This window comes from Oncorhynchus mykiss, chromosome 22, assembly GCF_013265735.2.
Source record: "Oncorhynchus mykiss isolate Arlee chromosome 22, USDA_OmykA_1.1, whole genome shotgun sequence".
Classification (NCBI taxonomy): Eukaryota; Metazoa; Chordata; class Actinopteri; order Salmoniformes; family Salmonidae; genus Oncorhynchus; species Oncorhynchus mykiss.
Window position 1 is genome coordinate 20,238,845 of NC_048586.1, and position 21,210 is coordinate 20,260,054.

The following is a 21,210-nucleotide window of genomic DNA, read 5'->3' on the forward strand; positions in this document are numbered from 1 at the left end:
TGAGAAGATTTGTACACATCACAGACACACATTCCATCTGTGATAAAGGGTGCAATGTGAGTTATTTTGTAGCCCGAGGATAAGCATTCAGGCCAGCCTTACTGATTTGAACTTAAGTTAAAGGAGTGGTTTGCTATTTCTGAAGACCATCTCTATTTTTGATGTAAATGGCATGTTATAGAAGGGTGCAGATACTACTTTTGTTTTTGAGAAACTTACCCCAGCTGTGATAGGCTTCGTCATTGCTCGCTGTGCACTGTGGAGGCAACCAAAAGACATGAACAAAAGCTCCAAAAACACCCAAATAAAGTGGGTCTGAAATTGACACCCTTGGTAAAGATGAACAAAAAGTATTTTAAAAATACTGAGCTATATTGAATGCTAAATTTATTTGAGAAATTGTTATTTTATACTAATACGATTGCTCATAGAAAATCAAGCTCTTTGGTCACGCACACCTATGGTAGGTTTGGTGTTGAAATGAGAATGCATGAGCAGAAAAGAACCCCATACTTGGGGTATGGTGGTGGATCTTTGTTATGGAGCTATTTTTGCTTCCACTGTTCCTAGGGCCCTTGTTAAGGTCAACGACATCATGAACTTTACCCAGTACCAGGATATTTTAGCCAAAAACCTTGTTGCCTCTGCCAGGAGGCTGAAACTTGGCCGCTAGTTGATCTCCCAGCAAGACAACCCCAAACACACCTAAAAATTCCCAAAGACATGCTTAATTGGCCACAACATCAACCTTCTGCAATGCCCATCTCTGTCTCCTGACCTGAAAACCATTGAAATCCTGTGGTTTAAGTTGACGAGGCCAGTCCATGAGGGCAGATGAAGGATTTCAATATCTGGAAGGATTCTGAAAGGGGGATTGGTCTAAGATCCTTCCCAATGTGTTCTCCTTTTAGAAAAAGTCTGTGTTATACTCGGAAGGTGAAAGGCATTGTAAAAAGGGGTGTCAAATAATTTGAGAAATAAATATATTACTTGTTAAATTTCATTCTCTGAGCAATTGTATTAGTATAAAATATATATTTTTTAAACGGAGCATACAATATACATTGAGTGTACTAAACATTAGGCACACCTTCCTAATATTGAGTTGCACACATGTTTGCCCTCACAACAACCTCAATTCGTCGGGGCATAGACTACAAGCTGTCAAAAGCATTCCAGGGATGCTGGCCCATGTTCACTTCAATGCTTCCCACAGTTTTGTCTGGATGTCCTTTGGGTGGTGAACCATTCGTAATACACACGGGAAACTGTTGAGCGTGAAAAACCCAGCAGCGTTACAGTTCTTGACACACTCAAACCACTGCGTCTGGCACCTACTACCATACCCGGTTCAAAGGCACTTACATATTTTGTCTTGCCCATTCACCATCTGAATGGTACACATACACAATCCATGTCTCAATTGTCTTAAAGCTTAAAAGTCCATCTTTAACCTGTCTCCTTCCCTTCATCTATACCAGTGTTCACCAACTGGTCGATCTCCAAGGGAATCCTAGTTGATCACCAAACATTTCTGCAAAAACAACAAGCCCTAGTGCTGGGAAGGCAAAGTGTTCCCATTTTTAAACCATTTCATGAGTCTGAAGGTAGCACTCTGCCTACCCGGCAGGCCCGGAGAGCAAATCAAGTGCACCTATTGACCTAGCGCTAGCCAATCAGATAGCTCAGATCAGTGTTTCCTCGAGCCAAAGAGTGTAAAAAATATTTAAAAAACACTGAACGCACAGCAAAGTTGCTACTGTGAGATTTTCAAAACTTTTAAAACCATGACTAGAGAGAGACTCAACATTTACAGCAAAGAGCTTCTGTTTTTATGAGTAAGTTCCTCTTTACGTTGTTATTCAGCACTGTCAACACTTGTATAAGCCATATAATGGGCCTTCTCCTTACTTCCACTCAAGCTACAACCAGCACTGCAGCTGCAATGAATGACTATAGCAAAGTGCTCCAATAAGCTTACACTGTTATTATTAGGGACAGGGGGCCTTTTTTAATATCACGGAATATTTCACTTTCTCTGGTCATAGGAGTAACTGTGAGGCAGAAATGATGCAGTGCAAGTTTCGCCATCAGCTGAAAGACTGTGTCCTCTTCTCTCGGAGAGAGAGCGGCGGGACGGTGAGTTGAGGGAGAGGCAGCCTTGCCGCTGCTCCCTCCCTCCCCTCAGACTGGCCATCAGATGCAGAACATCAGTCCAGTAAAAAGCTAAATATGCTCAGTCAACTGTGCCTCACAAGTAATCAACAAAGTATCTATTACCAGTGTGATCAAATACAGTAACACACTTTTTAAAATTATTATTTCAAAATGGTCTGAGAACAACATTGGCAGGGAATAGCCAGTCATGCTGTATTGGGCTTATAGTCTACTGCACATACTTAATTGCTACAGAACTGTTTTTAATTGGTTAATGTTGCATAGGCTTATGTTTTTTTAAGTAATGTTAAAAAAAAACATCTTGAGTGGTAGATCTCGACTTGCAATTTGACTCAGAAAATGATCTTGACTCAGAAAAGGTTGGTGAACACTGATTTTGAAGTGGATGTAACCGGTGACATAAATACGGGATCATAGCTTTCACATGTCATGTCCATGACCTGGTCATGGAAAGAGCAGGTGTTCCTATTGTTTTGTACATTCAGTGTAGCTCAGTATTTGAATGATTGAATACAGTCATTTCTGCTTTTTCAAGGGTGTTAATCATTTCAGATCCCACCATAAGCCCTTTTAGAAACAAACACCTTCTCAGTACAGTGATGTAGGTCTTTAGATGTTGTACACGTGAAATTGTGTCATTCCAAACTTAATCCGCAACGTTATGTTCCATTTTTGTGCGACTCTCGAGGTTTCTTCTACCAGCTGTGCTGCACAGGCTACACAGAGACGCAGCACAGCTGTTAGAGGGGAAAGTTGCTCGAGTTGCATAAAATTTAAGTTCGGAATGACACAATTTCATGTGTACAACATCTAACGACCTACATCGCTACACTGAGAGGCTGTCCGTTTCTAAGCTGACATATTTGGGTGTTTTTGGAGCTTTTGTTCATGTCTTTTGGTCGCCCCCACAGTGCACAGCACAGAATTTGTTCTTAACTGACTTGCCTAGTAAAATAAAGGTAAAATAAATAAAAAACAGCGAGGAAGTCTTTTGCGGCTGGGATAGGTTTCTCAAAAACAAGTGAAATCACAAAGTGTCTGCCTCCTTCTATGTGACATGCCATTTACATCATTTTTAGATTTCCTTCAGAAGTAGTAAACCACTCCTTTAACTACATTGCATGCCCATTGTGGGGTAATTTAAGAGTCTTCCCTGGAAATAAATCCTCCTTTTGGGGGCACACTGCATCCCACTACCTTGTCCTCCTGCCCTACCTCTCCCTGTGCTTCAACCATAAACTGTTGCCTCCACATTTCATAATGGATAGGCTTTTCATTACTTCGAACATGACTTCCAGTCTGACGTAACGTATTGCTACCCCTCATCTGTTCCCCCGAGCGTGTTTATTGGCCAAAGAGAGCTCTCACAGTCACTATTTGTATAGTGAATCGGTGTGAAGGCCTCTTGTCCATGCTCCAGCGACGTGGGTTGTACGACTCGGCCTGTTTTGGGTGGTCCTTTCTGCCCAAGCGAGCTGCTTCCTCCGCTCTCTGCCCAGCTGCCCAGCTGACCACCCGACTCTGATGGATGCTGTGTTTTCGCCCTTCACTCATGCAGAAAGGCCCTGTCTACCCCCCTTTTCCCAACCCCAGGCCTCACCCATCCCTCTTCTCCGGCGAGGTCGTCTGTCCCAGGCCAGCTGCTGGTGAGCGGGAAACGGGAAAAACCAGCGCTCTCATCTCCATAGCGTGCGCCAGGCTCTGTCCGGCGTTCCAGCTCCGTCACGGGTTTAGCTCGTAGAGACTCAACAGCAGACAGAGCAGATGGAGCCCCCCATTCCCAGCTGGTCTTCGGATGGACGACTCCCCTACCCTACACCCACCCCAATACTTCAGATTGCACTGCGGCCCCCTTGTAGTTTTTATTTTTAAATAATCCGACTGAATTTCCCTTTTTCGAGGTGGGGGGTTAGGTAGCGCATAGCGTGGATCGTACGAGTAGACATGCATTCTATTCAGACTGCATAACCCCCCCCCCCCCCCCCCCCCCCCAGGGTTATCCTAATTGCAGCCTCATCGGTTTTTGGGATTCCAGGTTCATTGTTATAAGGCATCTAATGGGGGGGGCTGTGTGTTGCTGGAGCGCACTGCAGTCCGAATGAAAGGTATGTCTACTCGTACGGGCCAAACTTTGCGCTACCTAACCCCCCCCCCCCCCATCGACATTGCTTGCCTTGTTAGCTGTATAAAGGACTATAATGGTTTCCTTCCTGACATGATAGGGTTGAGGGTCAGTGTAATAGAGACGTTGCTCTCTTGTAATCACGGCAGAAAATGGAGGGTTAAAAAATGTAAATATTGAGCTTCCCCCGTCCCCTGGTGTGACAGGTCTGAAATTACAGTGGGCTGTGGATTCATTCTTAAACGCTGACGTTTATCAAACACCCTGATCAGGTATGATGTTATTACCCTAACTTTTAGGGAAATAGGAACTTCATAACTTCTCTAGACATGTTTTTTTCCCCCTTCTTCGTGAATCAGTTTTGTTATTGTTCTTGCCAATGCTTTTTCAGAACATGGCTGAACTGCTGTAAATCAAAGGGCTTTTGGAGCAGTTAAGGCGCTTGTGTTTTGCCATATCCCGCCACACAAAGTGCACCATAGAAGAATTTGCTGTATATTTATGGGGACGACCTTCCCCGTGACCTTGCAGAACACTTGTATATTATTGTAGGATACTTCTCGGAGGCCGTCTTTTTATTTAGACAGACTCGGGCCCTCGTAGCAGCTGCGTTTTCATAAGATTGTTTTTGTACCCTCTCCCTTTTCTTACCCCATCAAATTAGCCTTGATGAAGGTTTGCAATGTATAAATAAACGTGGCACACAAATGGATGGCTGTTGAGTGAGAGTCACGGAGGAGAAATGCCAGAATACTCTACAGAATCGTCAGGAAAATAAATAGACCTCTCCCCACCAGGCCTGTGTCTTCGTAAACATTCACCTTTTTTTTTTTGTGGAAACGTAAGGAAACGACCCGGCTGAATTCCATTAGCCATATTGCCCTTGTAAGTGCAGCATTTTGAGATTCCTGTGGAATGGGAAAAGGTTTCTGAGAAATACCTTTCTGAACCTCGGAGATTGGACTCCAATGCAGACCATGTCGTTGCAGGTGTTATTTTTCTCAAGTCGCTTTGATCACGTCAAACCATTCCAGCCACATAACCTTAACTTATCAGCTTCAACCTTTGTGACATGGCCTCCATAGTTTAATCAAGCCCTTTTCTCTGTCCGCAGTCTTTTCTAGGGGGAGGTGAGGTTCCCCTTTGTACTCCTGGGTCCAGGGCAGGGAGCTCAGTTGTGGCCCCTTAGGGGGCTACACACTGACCCTAGCATCCTGTAACCCCCCTTGCCCTTAACCTCACTCATCACCTCACTGACTCCTAGCTATTTTTATGATCTTGCTGGACATTTGGACGATGTCTTTTTTACCCGAAAAATAGGAAACCCCTGAACAACACTGAACTTATCGTCATGGTATAATACCTAGCTTTTTGGCCCCCACCCTCTCTGGGGACACATTTGGTTGGGTGGTTGGGTCTCATACAGTGGTGTTGTGCTTTTGTTTTAGGTACCTGAGCTCAATTTTCTCAAGGAAAGTTGGTACCGACATGTAGCCTATTGTATAATATCATTTTTTTTAAATATACAGTACCAGTCAAAAGTTTGGACACCTACTCATTCAAGGGTTTTTCTTTATTTTTACAATTTTCTACATTGTATAATATAATAGTTAAAACATCAAAACTATGAAATAACATATGGAATCCTGTAGTAACCAAAACAATGTTAAATTAAAATATATGTTAGATTCTTCAAAGTAGCCATCCTTTGCCCTGATGACAGCTTTGCACACTCTTGGCATTCTCTCAACCAGATTCACATGGAATGTTTTTCCAACAGTCTTGGAGTTCCCACATATGCTGAGCACTTGTTGGATGCTTTCCTTCACTCTGCGGTCCAACTCCTCCCAAACCATCTCAATTGGGTTGAGGTCAGGTGATTAACCTTTCTGATCTCCCCATCCCGGATCCGGGTTCGTGAATACAGACTCAAGCTCATTACCATAACGCAACGTTAACTATTCATGAAAATCGCAAATGAAATGAAATAAATATGCTAGCTCTCAAGCTTAGCCTTTTGTTAACAACACTGTCATCTCAGATTTTCAAAATATGCTTCTCAACCATTGCAAAACAAGCATTTGTGTAACAGTATTGATGGCTAACGTAGCATTTAGCATTAGCATTCAGCTGGCAACATTTACACAAAAAAACAGAAAAGCATTCAAAAAAATCATTTACCTTTGAAGAACTTCAGATGTTTTCAATGAGGAGACTCTCAGATAGCAAATGTTCAGTTTTTCCTGAAAGATTATTTGTTTAGGACAAATCGCTCCGTTTTCTGCGTCACGTTTAGCTATGAAAAAACCCCTGTATCCAGGATTGTGTAAATCTATCAGCAAGCTCATTAGCATAACACAACGTTAACTATTTATGAAAATCGCAAATGAAATGAAATAAATATGCCATCTCTCAAGCTTAGCCTTTTGTAAACAACACTGTCATCTCAGATTTTCAAAATATGCTTCTCAACCATAGGAAAACAATAATTTGTGTAAAAGTAGCTAGCTAGAGTTAGCATTTCGCGTTAGCATTTAGCGTTAGCATTAGCGTTAGCATCCAGCACGCAACATTAACAAAAACATAAAAGCCTTCAAATAAAATCATTTACCTTTGAAGAACTTCTGATGTTTTCAATGAGGATACTCTCAGTTAGATAGCAGATGCTCAGTTTTTCCAAAAAGATTCCTTGTGTATTAGAAATAGCTCCGTTTTATACATCACATTTGGCTACCAAAAAAAATCCATAAATTCAGTCCTCAAAACGCAAACTTTTTTCCAAATTAACTCCATAATATCGACTGAAAACATGGCAAACGTTGTTTAGAATCAATCATCAAGGTGTTTTTCACATATCTCTTCATTGATACATCGTTCTTGGACACATGCTTTCTCCCCTGAATCAAATGGTAAAGTGGAAGCAGCTGGCAATTGCGCACCGAATTCGACGCAGGACACCAGGCGGACACTTGGAAAATGTAGTCTCTTATGGTCAATCTTCCAATGATATGCCTACAAATACGTCACAATGCTGCTAAGACCTTGGGCGAACGACAGAAAGTGTAGGCTCATTCGTTGCGCAATCACAGCCATATAAGGAGAGAATGGAAAACAGAGCTTCAGAGTGTTTTCTTTCCAAAACTGTCAAGAATATGCATAGTCGAGCATCTTTTCGTGACAAAATATCGCGCTTAAAACGGGAACGTTTTTTATCCAAAAATGAAATAGCGCCCCTAGAGCTCTAACTGGTTAAGGAGGCAAGGTCATCTGATGCAGCACTCCATCACTCTCCTTCTTGGTCAAATAGTCCTTACACAGCCTGGAGGTGTGTTGGGTCATTGTCCTGTTAAAAACAAATGATAGTCACTCTGAGTGCAAACCAGATGAGATAGCGTATTGCTGCAGAATGCTGTGGTAGCCATGCTGGTTAAGTTAATCTTGAATTCTAAATGAATCGCAGACCATGTCACCAGCAAAGCACCATCACACCACCTCCGCCATGCTTCACAGTGGGTACTACACATGCGGAGATCATCCGTTCACCTACACTGTGTCTCACGAAGACACAGTGGTTGGAACCAAAAATATCAAATTTGGACTCATCAGATCACAGGATAGGTTTCCACCAGTTTAATGTCCATTGCTCGTGTTTCTTGGCCAAAGCAAGTCTCTTCTTATTATTGGTGTCCTTTTAGTAGTGGTTTCTTTGCAGTAATTTGACCATGAAGGCTTGATTAATTCAGTCTTCTCTGAACAGTTGATGTTGATGTGTGTCTGGTACTTGAACTCTGAAGCATTTATTTGGGCTGTAATATCTGAGGCTCATAACTCTAATGAACTTATCCTCTGCAGCAGAGGTAACTCTGGGTCTTCCTTTCCTGTGGCGGTCCTCATGAGAGCCAGTTTCATCATAGCGCTTGATGGTTGTTGTGACTGCACTTGAAGAAACTTTTTAAAGATCTTGAAAAACCCTTGCATGAGTAGGTGTGTCAAATGTGGACGGTTCTTTTTTTATATATAAAAGTGGGGATGAAGGAAATAAGACAAGACAAGGAAATCCTGTTGAGACTACTGAGACCATGGTAGAAATCTGAGGAAACACACGTTTACCTGACCACTGTCACTGGAAATGTTAATTTGTCATATAACCTAAGTATGTCATGCCACTCGTTGTTACACTGTTGTTGTGTGCGGTTTATACATTTGTCGCCTGATAATTGAGGTTGATGAAGTGGCTTATTACATCATTATGAAAGCTGATACGCCGCTCTGAAACGGTCCAGCAGTGGCTAAATTAATGTTTCTTTAATTAATGACGCCCAAGAGGTTGGTCTCTAACAGGTTTCACGCATGCAACCCATTCTTCTTGTCAAAAGCTTTACTTTGAAGACTGTTATTCTCCCACCCCCTCTCACCAGCTCCTTATTACCACTTCATAAATCATGTGCTTTGCATGCATTTTCTCATTAACCAAATTAGGCATGAGAGGGTTTGGATGAATTCCACATTGTAGCTTAGCAGCCTGCACTGCAGCCAGGCCAGCAGGTCTGTGAGAAGTTTTGATCTGAAGCCCCGGCATGAGACTAGAGGCCCATCAAACCCAGTTTCCACAAGACATAACAGTAAAACATTCTGGCACTTGCAAAGTTTCAGGTTTGGATTGATATACTCAGCAACACATTGTTTACAACATGAAACCAGAGGGGACTGAGTAGTTACTTTTCCTTGCACTTTCTTGTGCAAGGAAAAGCAAGATTGCAATGCATGACATATCCCTGACAACCCCTTACCTGTATGGATTGACTAGGGGCTCCTAGGAAAGAAACAATAGAAAGGGAATTGATGCGCAGCGGTCCAAGGTCGCTGCTGGGAGCCACCTGTTCCCAGGAAGGATCGCCGGCTCGGATCTCCACGGCCAACAGGGCTGGATGAGCTAATGGGAAAACCTGCCCCCCTCCCCCCAAAATAAATATTGTTCTTGGGTCGGGGTGAAAAATAGAAAAAGGAGCGCGCTGAGCCCAACTAGAGGCCCCTATAAAGGGCTGATTTATGCTCGCCTGGACAGAGTGCACCACGCAGACCAGGGACTAGTTTTTCTTTTTGTTCTGTTTTCCTGAATTTCCGAGGGGGTCAGGCTGTGCAAGAGGACAGTAAACAGAGCGTAGCCCGGCTGGGCTTCCGCGGTGCTGCACCACAGCCGGCGGGCCGAATGAGCCGTGGCGTGTTTGTGTAGCCGCCGTGTTCACGGGGCCGAGGGGAAAGCCACCCACATTGCGGACGACCATTAGACATTTCAATCCTTGCACACTTTGCAAACCACAGAGGGAGGGGGAGACTAGGCGGCTTGTCAGGCATTTTTGCTGGTTTCCTAGAGCAAAGGCAGCAGAGTTGAAGTTTTGAAGTGTTTTTTTGTATAGTTAAGTTCTATGTAGTTTAGTGTGTTTTTAAGCTGTAATTATTGAGTTAGCGTGTAATAGCGCTCAACATTTAAGTTTTGCTAACCTACCCGGCCTAACACCCAGTCTACATGACAGTTGGTCTGTTTTGATGGGGAAGTTGTTGGGGAGTTTACACTGTCATGTAGCGGGAGTAGGATTTCTATGGCCCCGTAAAAGCAGGTGTTTCCATCTGGAGGCCAGAATGACACAAATTGGCCCAAGAGTTAAACTTGAAAGGGCGATAAGTGCAGTAGTTGTTACTGAATACTGTAGTAAAATAACTTCACTGCCACAGCCTGTTACTAAAATAAACAAGGGTTTAAGTCCACAGGAGTGCGGGTGGGTGCCGTCTAGTGTGTGTGTGTGTGCGCGCGCCTCTGCAGTCCCACACACACATCGACCTGCAGACCCAGCTGAGTAAACATCCCTGGCCTTCACTGTGCCAAGGGGAGCCCCTTCATTCTCCTCCCCTCCCAACTTGAAGCTGAGGGCTGTGGGGTGGCTGGGGCATAGCAGAGCAGGACCCCCCAACCACATGCTATACAGAGAAGGCCTTCAGCTAGTCCCCCCACATTAGCCAGCACAATTCAGCCACGCGTTTGATCCTTATATACACAGCCTAGGTTTGTATAATTCCTGCCTAGCATTTTTTTGCCTTGAAATCCTAAACCACTAAATGCAGCCCTGCGTCTGGCTCCGTTCATTTGATACTTTTTGCTGGCCAGTGTAGAATACCTTAAGGTTTATGTGATTCGGTTGAAGTAGCCTCTCTGGTAGAGAGGAGTGTGTGTATGCGTGCAGGTGTGCGGCAGAGAGGTAGAGAATTCATTATGGACATCCAAAACATATGAAGAGTTGCTTCGCAGACCATAATGTTATCCCTATGAATTGCCCTTCCTGGGACAATAAAGACTTGCTTAACTTGGTCTCAGAAACACTGGGAAACATCAAGCAGTAGCAGGGTTTTCTCTCATTCCACGGCCACCCTACGTACTTCAAAGTCCAAGATCATCACCATCAATCTTTGGTTCTCTCCATCCCTCCAGCCATCCTTCCCCTCTCTCACAGATGTAAATTTTCCAGAATTATTCAACAATTCCTGCTTATCGAAGATGTCTCCATTCACATATAATTGAAACTGACCTATCCCTAGCCTAAATCCAGATTATCCCAATTACAGGAATACTTTTATATTTAACTCATTTGTGGTCGTAGCTGGATTTATGCAATTGTCATGTAAACACCTTACTCTGTTTATCCTAATTCGCATGAGGTCAAATTAAAACACCTGGTTTTCTGTGCATTCTTTCACATTTTTAGGAAATGTAAACACATGAATCGGCGTTCCAGCCCCGGTAGCGCAAGCCTCTCTCTTTAGCGCGAGTGAAGTGAGTTCGGAACAGCTGAATGTATGCGTCTTAGAAATCTACTGAACAAAAATATAAATGCAACATGCAACAATTTCAAAGATTTGACTGAGTTACAGTTCATCTGAGGAAATCAGTCAATCGAAATACATTCATTAGGACCTAATCTATGGATTTCACATGACTGGGAGTACAGCTACAACAGTGGTAGGCCTGATCAACGACGAAACAGCCTATAGGGAGGAGGTCAGAGACCTGGCCAGGTGGTGCCAGAATAACAACCTATCCCTCAACGTAACCAAGACTAAGGAGATGATTGTGGACTACAGAAAAAGGAGCACCGAGCACGCCCCCATTCTCATCGACGAGGCTGTAGTGGAGCAGGTTGAGAGCTTCAAGTTCCTTGGTGTCCACATCAACAACAAACTAGAATGGTCCAAACACACCAAGGCAGTTGTGAGAGGGCACGACAAAGCCTATTCCCCTTCAGGAAACTAAAAAGATTTGGCATGGGTCCTGAGATCCTCAAAAGGTCAGCTTCTTGACGTGCCACACCTGTCAGGTGGATTGATTATCTTGGTAAAGGAGAAATGCTCACTAACAGGCATCTAAACAAATGTGATATTTTATTTTGGTTTATGAAACATGGGACGATTTTCTGCATTTATCAGAGTGCTATGAGGTAGCCTTATTTCAGATGTGTCCATGTAAACAGGATTATTGGGGAAATTGTTATTCTTCCAAAGCATGTAAACTTCTGAATCAAACTATTCTATTAAATTATCCACAATAATCACATTTATTGTGTGCATGTAACCGTACTCTATGTTGTAGTAAAAATCTCTCTTGGCTTCTCTCCTCCATCACTCAATCCATCCCTCCTCCTCTCCATCCATCTCACCTATCTATCCATCCATCCTTCCCTTCATCCCTCTCTCCAGACACAAAGCCTGGTGTCGGAGGCGGCCAGGAAGAAGGAGAGGGAGCTGGTGTCCAGGGAGATCGAACGGCTGCGTTCGTCCATCCAGACGGTGTGCCGCAGCGCCCTTCCCCTGGGCAAGATCATGGACTATATCCAGGAGGACATGGACGCCATGCAGAACGAGCTGCACACCTGGAGGAGGGAGAACAAGGAGCATGCGCAGGCCCTGCTGCAGGAACAGAGGTTAGAGGGCAACACACACTTTACACACTAAAGCCTGGAGGGAGAACAAAGAAAACACATAGGCCCTGCTGCAGCAACAGATGTAGAAAACCCACAACCCATTCATACACACACTCAGGACTGACATTACATTTTGTGGTGTGTGTCATTTCCAGAGTGACGGACAACGCCGTGGAGCCTCTGAAGGCCGAGCTAGCCGAGCTGGAGCAGCTAATCAAGGAGCAGCAGGACAAGATCTGCGCTGTCAAGTCCAACGTCCTGAAGAACGAGGATAAGATCCAGAAGATGGTGACCAGCATCAACTTCTCCTCGCGAACATGAGGAGGAGCCAAGGTCCAAATAAAGGGGTTCGCTCCCTTAAAAAAAATACGTGTTTGGCTGAGCCTGGGTTCTTACTTAGTCTGGTAACATCCGAAATGATAGAGGAGGCCTCAACTGCACTTTCATTCCTTGTCATCAATGTTCCCTCTAAACTTACGCGTGTGTGTGGGCCCGCACTTCCTCCAGGACTGCAGTGCAGAAGAAATGCCATGCTGCGCAGAGACGCAAGAGATTGAACTTCACTGAGTTCACCCCATTAGTTTGCACTATATAGATCAATGTTTTTCTGTGATCAAATCAACATTAAATCAGCCCCTTTTCAATGCAACAAACCAAAACAAATCTAACTTTGCAAGATTGAGTCTGTGATTTTGCTGTAGGCAGAGCCAGAGCGCAACGGAGTAGAATTCTATCGGCAGGGGTAGCCCACTAGCGGTCTTTCAATCACCCATGAGTTAACCTTTCTGATCTCCCCATCCCGGATCCGGGATCGTGAATACAGACTCAAGCTCATTACCATAACGCAACGTTAACTATTCATGAAAATCGCAAATGAAATGAAATAAATATGCCATCTCTCAAGCTTAGCCTTTTGTAAACAACACTGTCATCTCAGATTTTCAAAATATGCTTCTCAACCATAGGAAAACAATAATTTGTGTAAAAGTAGCTAGCTAGCGTAGCATTTAGCGTTAGCATTAGCGTTAGCATCCAGCACGCAACATTTCAACAAAAACATAAAAGCCTTCAAATAAAATCATTTACCTTTGAAGAACTTCTGATGTTTTCAATGAGGAGACTCTCAGTTAGATAGCAGATGCTCAGTTTTTCCAAAAAGATTCTTTGTGTATTAGAAATAGCTCCGTTTTGTACATCACATTTGGCTACCAAAAAAAAACGAAAATTCAGTCCTCAAAACGCAAACTTTTTTCCAAATTAACTCCATAATATCGACTGAAAACATGGCAAACGTTGTTTAGAATCAATCCTCAAGGTGTTTTTCACATATCTCTTCGATGATATATCGTTCGTGGAAGCATGGTTTCTCCTCTCAATCAAATGGAAAAATACTTGCACATGGCTTTGCGCACCAGTTTCGACGCAGGACACCAGGCGGACACTTGGAAAATGTAGTCTCTTATGGTCAATCTTCCAATGATATGCCTACAAATACGTCACAATGCTGCCGACATCTTGGGGAAACGGCAGAAGGTCTAAGCTTATTCCTGTCGCATTCACAGCCATATAAGGAGACATTAGAAAACAGAGCTTCAGAAATTCTGCTCATTTCCTGTTTGACGTATCATCTTGGTTTCGCCTGTAGAATGAGTTCTGGGGCACTTACAGACAAAATCTTTGCAGATTCTGAAACTTCAGAGTGTTTTCTTTCCAAACCTGTCAAGAATATGCATAGTTGAGCATCTTTTCGTGACAAAATATCGCGCTTAAAACAGGAACGTTTTTTATCCAAAAATGAAATAGCGCCCCTAGAGATGCAACTGGTTAATGCCTTTTCAGTTCAGATCAGAGCGCAGAGCGTGTGCACATTTGTTGATATTCTTTGCTAGTTAGCGAGTTGTTAGCCCAGTTATAGATAAGTATAGGTCAGCCATGGGTTGTTACTGCTTCCTACAAGAGCAACAAAACATGTAGGATACATTTCAAGCTGTCTTTGAAAAGCCAGTCAGGTAAAAAGCTTACGTCTTAATTAAAGCGGCGGTATTATATTTTGAGACGTGCTTGAATATGCAAATAAGCCAATATGCAGAGCGGTAGCCTACATTGTCTAATTCTCTGTATGGTAATAATAATTAGTTGTATTTTATAAAGTGTTTCTTGCATCATGCAACACAATGCCATTTACAATCATCTATTTGGCCCATGGCGTTAGAGACCAAGTAAAAAATTATAAATTAATATCAAGCCTTTTATAATGTTTATTTTTTTTTTTAAATTTAAGTCTCATGCAATTTAGGCCTGCATTGAACACCACTACTGTAGGCAATATCATTGAAATCAAAAGCTATTTCCATGTGAAAATGTTATGGGATTTGCTCCATTGGTTTTGCTGGTAGGCCTACATTATTTTCCAATTCCACAATAGCCATTGGCTACTGTCAAACTGTAAGGGTACAGCCTCAGAGTTCATTGTAAACGTGCACCAGAAGTTGCACAAAATTCTCACAATGTTCAAGTTTCCGCTCACAAAAATTTGCTCAGTGCCCCCAAACAATGGAGGGAACGTTGGTTGTCATGTCATGATGAGTAAAATCGCCCCGCTTTTATCCCCCCCTCTCTTTTCATGGTGCCTTTGTGGAACGTACACACACACACACACACACACACACACTAACTGACTGGTTATGGAGAGGGTTTGTATTCAACCCCCTAGGGAGAGAGACACACTTGTGTTAATTTGTTAGTGCTCCATCCACTTTATGGTGATTGACATACCTTTACATGCTTTTATTAGTTTCTCATTTTTCGACATTACATACTGTATGCATAGAATAAGGATTGACTTGAATCTGTATATACAGTACCAGTCAACTTTGGACACCTACTCATTCAAGGGTTTTTATTTGTACTATATTCTACGTTGTAGAATAGTAGTGAAGACATCAAAAATATGAAATAGCACATATGGAATCATGTAGTAACCAGAAAAGTGTTTGCCGTGATGATAGCTTTGCACACTTTTGGCATTCTCTCACCCAACTTCATGACGTAGTCACCTGGGATGCATTTAAATTAACAGGTGTGCCTTGTTTAAAAGTTACTTTGTGGAATTTCTTTCCTTGATGCTTTTGAGCCAATCAGTTGTGTTGTGACAAGGTAGGGGTGGTATACAGAAGATAGCCCTATTTGGTAAAATAACAAATCCATATTATGGCAAGAACAGCTCAAATAAGCAAAGAGAAACGATAGTCCATCATTACATTAAGACATGAAGGTCGGTCAGTCAATCTGGAAAATTTAAAGATCTTTAAAAGTTTCTTTAAGTGCAGTCTCAAAAACCATCAAGCGCTATGATGAAACTTGCTCTCATGAGGACCACCACAGGAAAGGAAGACACAGAGTTACCTCTGCTGTAGAGGATAAGTTCATTAGAGTTACCAGCCTCAGAAATTACAGCTCAAATAAATGCTTCAGAGTTCAAGTACCAGACACATCTCAACATTAACTGTTCAGAGAAGACTGCGTGAATCAGGCCTTCTAATTTGACAGCCGTGTCTTTGTGAGACGCAGAGTAGGTAAACGGAAGATCTCTGCATGTGTGGTTCCCACCGTGATCCATGGAGGAGGAGGTGTTATAGTGCTTTGCTGGTGACACTGTCTGATTTATTTATAATTGAAGGCACACTTAACCAGCATGTCTACCACAGCATTCTGCAGCGTTATCCCATCTGTTTTGCGCTTAGTGGGACTATCATTTGTTATTCAACAGGACAATGACCCAACACAACTCCAGGCTGTGTAAGGACTATTTGACCAAGAAGGAGAGTGATGGAGTGCTGCATCAGATGACCTCGCCTCCTTAATCACCTGACCTCAACCAAATTGAGATGGTTTGGGAGGAGTTGGACCGCAGAGTGAAGGAAACAGTGCTCAGCATATGTGGGAACTCCTTCAAGACTGTTGGAAAAACATTCCAGGTGAAGCTAGTTGAGAGAATGCAAAGAGTGTACAAAGCTGTCATCAAGGCAAAGGATGGCTACTTTGAAGAATTTCAAAAATAAAATATATTTTGATTTGTTTGAACTTTTTTTTGGTTACTACAGGATATGTAGGATATGTTATTTCATAGTTTTGATGTCTTCACTATTCTACAATGTAGAAAAATAAAGAAAAACCCTTGAATGAGTAGGTGTCCAAACTTTTGACTGGTACTGTATATATAAAAAATATTTTAAAAATCCACATCCAACCATATACATTTTATACGCACGTGTAATTTTTAAATATGTCTGTCAATTAACAATTCTGCTGTTCTTCAAAGCCTATAAAAAGCAATAGATCTGAGGTGTGTTTAACGGCTAGGCAGTCGCGAGTAGGAGAAGACATGGCAGGAGGAACAAGACATGTTCCTCCTGGCAACCACTAGACGTCGGCAAGACAGCATGCTGACTTTAAAAATAAATAAAAAATTACAACGAGCACGTGTGCGCCTAAGTTGAAAAATGTAGATGCACACAAAGAAATTTAGGAGCACAATGACAAATATTTGAGATATTAAAGCTAGAATCCTTCATTTTTCTAGGTGTACTGGTGCTCCTAAATACAAATTCCAGGTTGCACAGCAAAACATTTAGTTGTCAGTCATGATTTTAGGAGGACGATTTAAAATTCTGTAGATAATGTTCCCAATTTGGGAATTGCATGTGGAAACATATTGCGCTGTTTGTGATTTGGGAGTTCAAAACTTGATCGTTCTTTCATCTGAATTGGTTTTCAGTAAAACGTATAACCAATCTAGTGAATATTACATGTTTTATGGAGTTTAATTTACATATTTTTAGAAATCTTTTTAAAAAATCTAAATGATTTGTAAAAATGAAACAATACTAAGGTGGTGAAATTGCCCTACAATATATACCACATGTACAATATAAACCACATGGTTAAAAAATGTAGAAAAAAGTGGTCCACAGTTCAATTCCCGAACAACCCCACATTTTATAGTAACATGTTTATTTGTCCATGCTGAAAATAACTGTTTTTCGCCACACTTGTTTCACTTCCAAAGCAAACATGGTTACTTCAATTGGATAGAGATCCAAACTGTACACTTCTAACATTTACATAGTTAGTTATTTAACTTCTTACACAAGTGGAGACAAGTAATACTGTGTACAGATTTTAATCAATAATTTATTATAGCAGGATTATTAGCTAGTAGGGTCGGGCGGTATCCAGATTTTCATATCCTCATGCCGTCCTCTCATCCCGGGATTTATAGTATTACCGGTTTAATACACAAGGGGTTACCAAAATACGCAGAAAAAGCACATTGGGCGTCTACCAGAATGCTAACAAAATTTGCGCAAGTAATAGCTAATTTCCTTGGAGGCTGCTAGTTAAATATGCTAAGGAATGCAAATAAAAATGAACTAATTGCAAAGACAAACAATCCCGCTCATGAAGTTATACATGTATACAGTTGAAGTCGGAAGTTTACATACACCTTAGCCAAATACATTTAAACTCGGTTTTTCACAATTCCTGACATTTAATCCTAGTAAAAATTCCCTGTCTTAGTTCAGTTAGGATCGCCACTTTATTTTATGAATATGAAATGTCAGAATAATAGTAGAGAATGATTTATTTCAACTTTCATCACATTCCCAGTGGGTCAGAAGTTTACATGCATTCAATTAGTATTTGGTAGCTTTGCCTTTAAATTGTTTAACTTGGGTCAAACGTTTCGGTAGCCTTCCACAAGCTTCTCACAATAAGTTGGGTGAATTTTGGCCCATTCCTCCTGCCAGAGCTTGTGTAACTGAATCAAGTTTGTAGGCCTCCTTGCTCGCACATGCTTTTTCAGTTCTGCCAACACATATTCTATAGGATTGAGGTCAGGGCTTTGTGATGGCCCCTCCAATACCTTGACTTTGTTGTCCTTAAGCCATTTTGCCACAACTTTGGAAGTATGCTTGGGGTCATTGTCCATTTGCAACCAAGCTTTAACTGGTGTCTTGACATGTTTCTTCAAAATATCCACGTCATTTTCCACCTCATGATGCCATCTATTTTGTGAAGTGCACCAGTCCCTCCTGCAGCAAAGCACACCCGCAACATGATGCTGCTACCCCCGTGCTTCACAGTTGGGATAGTGTTCTTTGGCTTGCAAGCCTCCCCCTTTTCCCTCCAAACATAACAATTGTCATTTTGGCCAAACAGTTCTATTTTTGTTTCGTCAGACCTGAAGACATTTCTCCAAAAAGTACGATCTTTGTCCCCATGCGCAGTTGCAAACCATAGTCTGGCTTTTTTATGGCGGTTTTGGAGCAGTGGCTTCTTCCTTGCTGAGCGGCCTTTCAGGTTATGTCGATATAGGACTTGTTTTACTGTGGGTATAGATACTTTTGATTTGCACTTTTCGCAGCAAAGTACGTTCACCTCTAGGAGACAGAACACGTCTCCTTCCTGAGCAGTATGACGGCTGCGTGGTCCCATGGTGTTTATACTTGCGTACTATTGTTTGTACAGATAAACGTGGTACCTTCAGGCGTATGGAAATTGGTTCATCCTTGGAAGCATACTTGTGGAGGTCTACAATTTTTTTTCTGAGATCTTGGCTGATTTCTCTTGATTTTCCCATGAAATCAAGCAAAGAGGTACTGAGTTTGAAGGTAGGTCTTGAAATCATTTTCCAAGCTGTTTAAAGGCACAGTCAACTTAGTGTATGTAAACTTCTGACCCACTGATACAGTGAAATAATCTGTCTGTAAACAATTGTTGAAAAAATGACTTGTCATGTACAAAGTAGATGTCCTAACTGACTTGCCAAAACTATAGTTTGTTAACAAGACATTTGTGGAGTGGTTGAAAAACTAGTTTTAATGACTCCAACCTATGTAAACTTCCGACTTCAAGTGTGTGTGTGTGTGGGGGGGGGGGGGGGGGGGGGGGGTGTTTAAAAATGTAAATATAAAAATTATTTTAAAAAAACGTCATAAGTAGTTTAATCGGTATTGAAAAACCATCCCATGGCTATTTCCAAATACTCCGATACTGCCCAAGCCTATTAGCTAGCACATCAAGTGTACATGTTAACATTGGAATGCAAAGGAAGTAACACTTTAAAATAAGTTGCTCTAAACCTGTGTAGTAACGCTGTAATGATTTAAGTAACAGCATCAGGGTATACTAACATAGTGCTTGAGCAATTTAATCTAAAATGTTACTCAAAATTCAAAAGGCACTCTCACATCTGAGCAATCTTTTTTGCAGGTTCATGGTAACAGTTGGACAAGAGGAGGGAAAAACCTCTCGTTCTCTCAAACAGAGTCGGTGAACATGAAAGTTCATTCAGGAGAAACGACAGGGATTATCCAGTCACAGTACATTTTAATGAACGTATGACATTTCTACCTTTTTTTGATTTTGTGGCATAGAGAAAGTTAAGATATCAGACAGGGGAGGTGATATTAATAACACTCTGAGTAAAAGAGGATGTTTTTGGATTTTCACCCTTAAGGTCTTAATATTGTGAATTTGAATATGAATTATGCCCCTATTTCAGATTACTCCGATTGTTTTTCTTGAAATGTACCCAATGATTTATCGAAACTAGCTCGGTAGGTCGATGTCCTCGTTGTTGTGGTTTTACAGACATGTTCAATACGGCTTATTTACACACTTTATTCTAATATTTATGAAATGCATATTGTTAAATTTGGTAGCACTTATTTGTTTTTCCTTCCCCTCCAACCCCTTTCAATGTGTGGAACGGATGTGGGTGGGGCTAGATTTACATAAGGGTAAAAAAAAAAAATGTAAACTCACAAAAGCTCTGACGAAGACCGTGAGGCTGATACGTAAGCTTATTAAAGATCAGTGATACTATCAAGAGCAGTGTGCAATCTAAAGTGTTACTAAAATAATATACTGTACAAGGAATTGTTTTTACTGGATGTCCTGTAAAGCAAGGGCCCATTTCTGAACTCTTGTTTCTTTAAATTAGTTATTTCCATATATTTTTAAGATGTGACTGTTTTACGCTAAACTGTACCATTCCCACAGTTGCTCTTTTAACTGTATATTATGTCTATCATAGTTCACAAATTAGTATAATTTTGTAGTGAAGTGAAATAAATGGTACATTTTAAATAAAATAACTTTGTCCTTTTGATTTAGTTTTTTTTATAAGTAGTAACTTATTGCACAACAATAAGCAAGGAGGGTCTGGGATTGATTTTGGTTTAGGGAATACTGACTCTTTGCTATCGTGAGGTAAACATTACAATGGCATCTTAATAACTGCTCTGGATATCTCACGTTGCATACTGAGCAGATGACAAACGACCAGAGGTTGTGTTTCTGACAGGTTCGCCCAAAGTCCTCGTGGTGTCTGGCACGACAGAGTCACACTTGCAAGGACACCCTCTCCTTTGAAGGCTGGCCCAACGTGACATAACTCAAAACATTTACATTTTCTTTAAAAAGCTCTGTATTATAACATCAGCCGCTGGACTGTTTTTTTGGCAAGCCATAAAACAGCTGTGATGCACACAAAATTATTAAGAACCCCTAAAAACTCTTTAAGTGCGGTTTAGGTCATTTGGGATAGAAGTTAAGATTTTAGAAGCGCCTTTTATAAAGGCAAGTGGACACCTGCTTAAAGTAAAGACTCTGGCCTTGGTCTGAAGTGGAATAGTTGAATTAGTGCAGGCTGTAGTATTGCACATGCAGCCACTACTCCCATTGTCCCTCTGCATTTGCCCTCCTCTTGTAGGACTCAAGAAAGAGGGTAAACTCTCCTGGAAGACTGAAGTGACTTGTGCCGCGTGTAGGGTTTATATAATGGCTGTCTCTTCACCTTTAGAAAGGACAAGGTTCATCCAACTCGAGTGTTTGGACACTGAGCTTCAGAACGGCTTTCTTTGCTAATGAGCG

The 21,210-nt window shown here is 41.7% G+C and overlaps 1 protein-coding gene across 4 annotated transcripts in view; it reads left to right on the plus strand.

Annotated features, from left to right (window-relative positions):
* The window catches only part of traf3ip1 (TNF receptor-associated factor 3 interacting protein 1), a 52,872-nt gene extending 32,443 nt beyond the window's left edge, over nucleotides 1-20,429 (plus strand). For 2 of the 4 annotated variants that reach the window (XM_021579250.2, XM_021579252.2), the window contains 2 exons: nucleotides 12,047-12,270; nucleotides 12,426-12,637. In XM_021579250.2, coding sequence (XP_021434925.1) covers nucleotides 12,047-12,270; nucleotides 12,426-12,591 — 390 coding nt within the window. In that variant the 3' untranslated portion in view covers nucleotides 12,592-12,637. Of the gene's footprint in view, nucleotides 1-12,046; nucleotides 12,271-12,425; nucleotides 12,638-19,545 lie in introns of those variants that run through there. The other 2 variants (XM_036958946.1, XM_021579251.2) reach the window with 2 other exon arrangements.
* The last annotated feature ends 781 nt before the right edge of the window (nucleotides 20,430-21,210 follow it).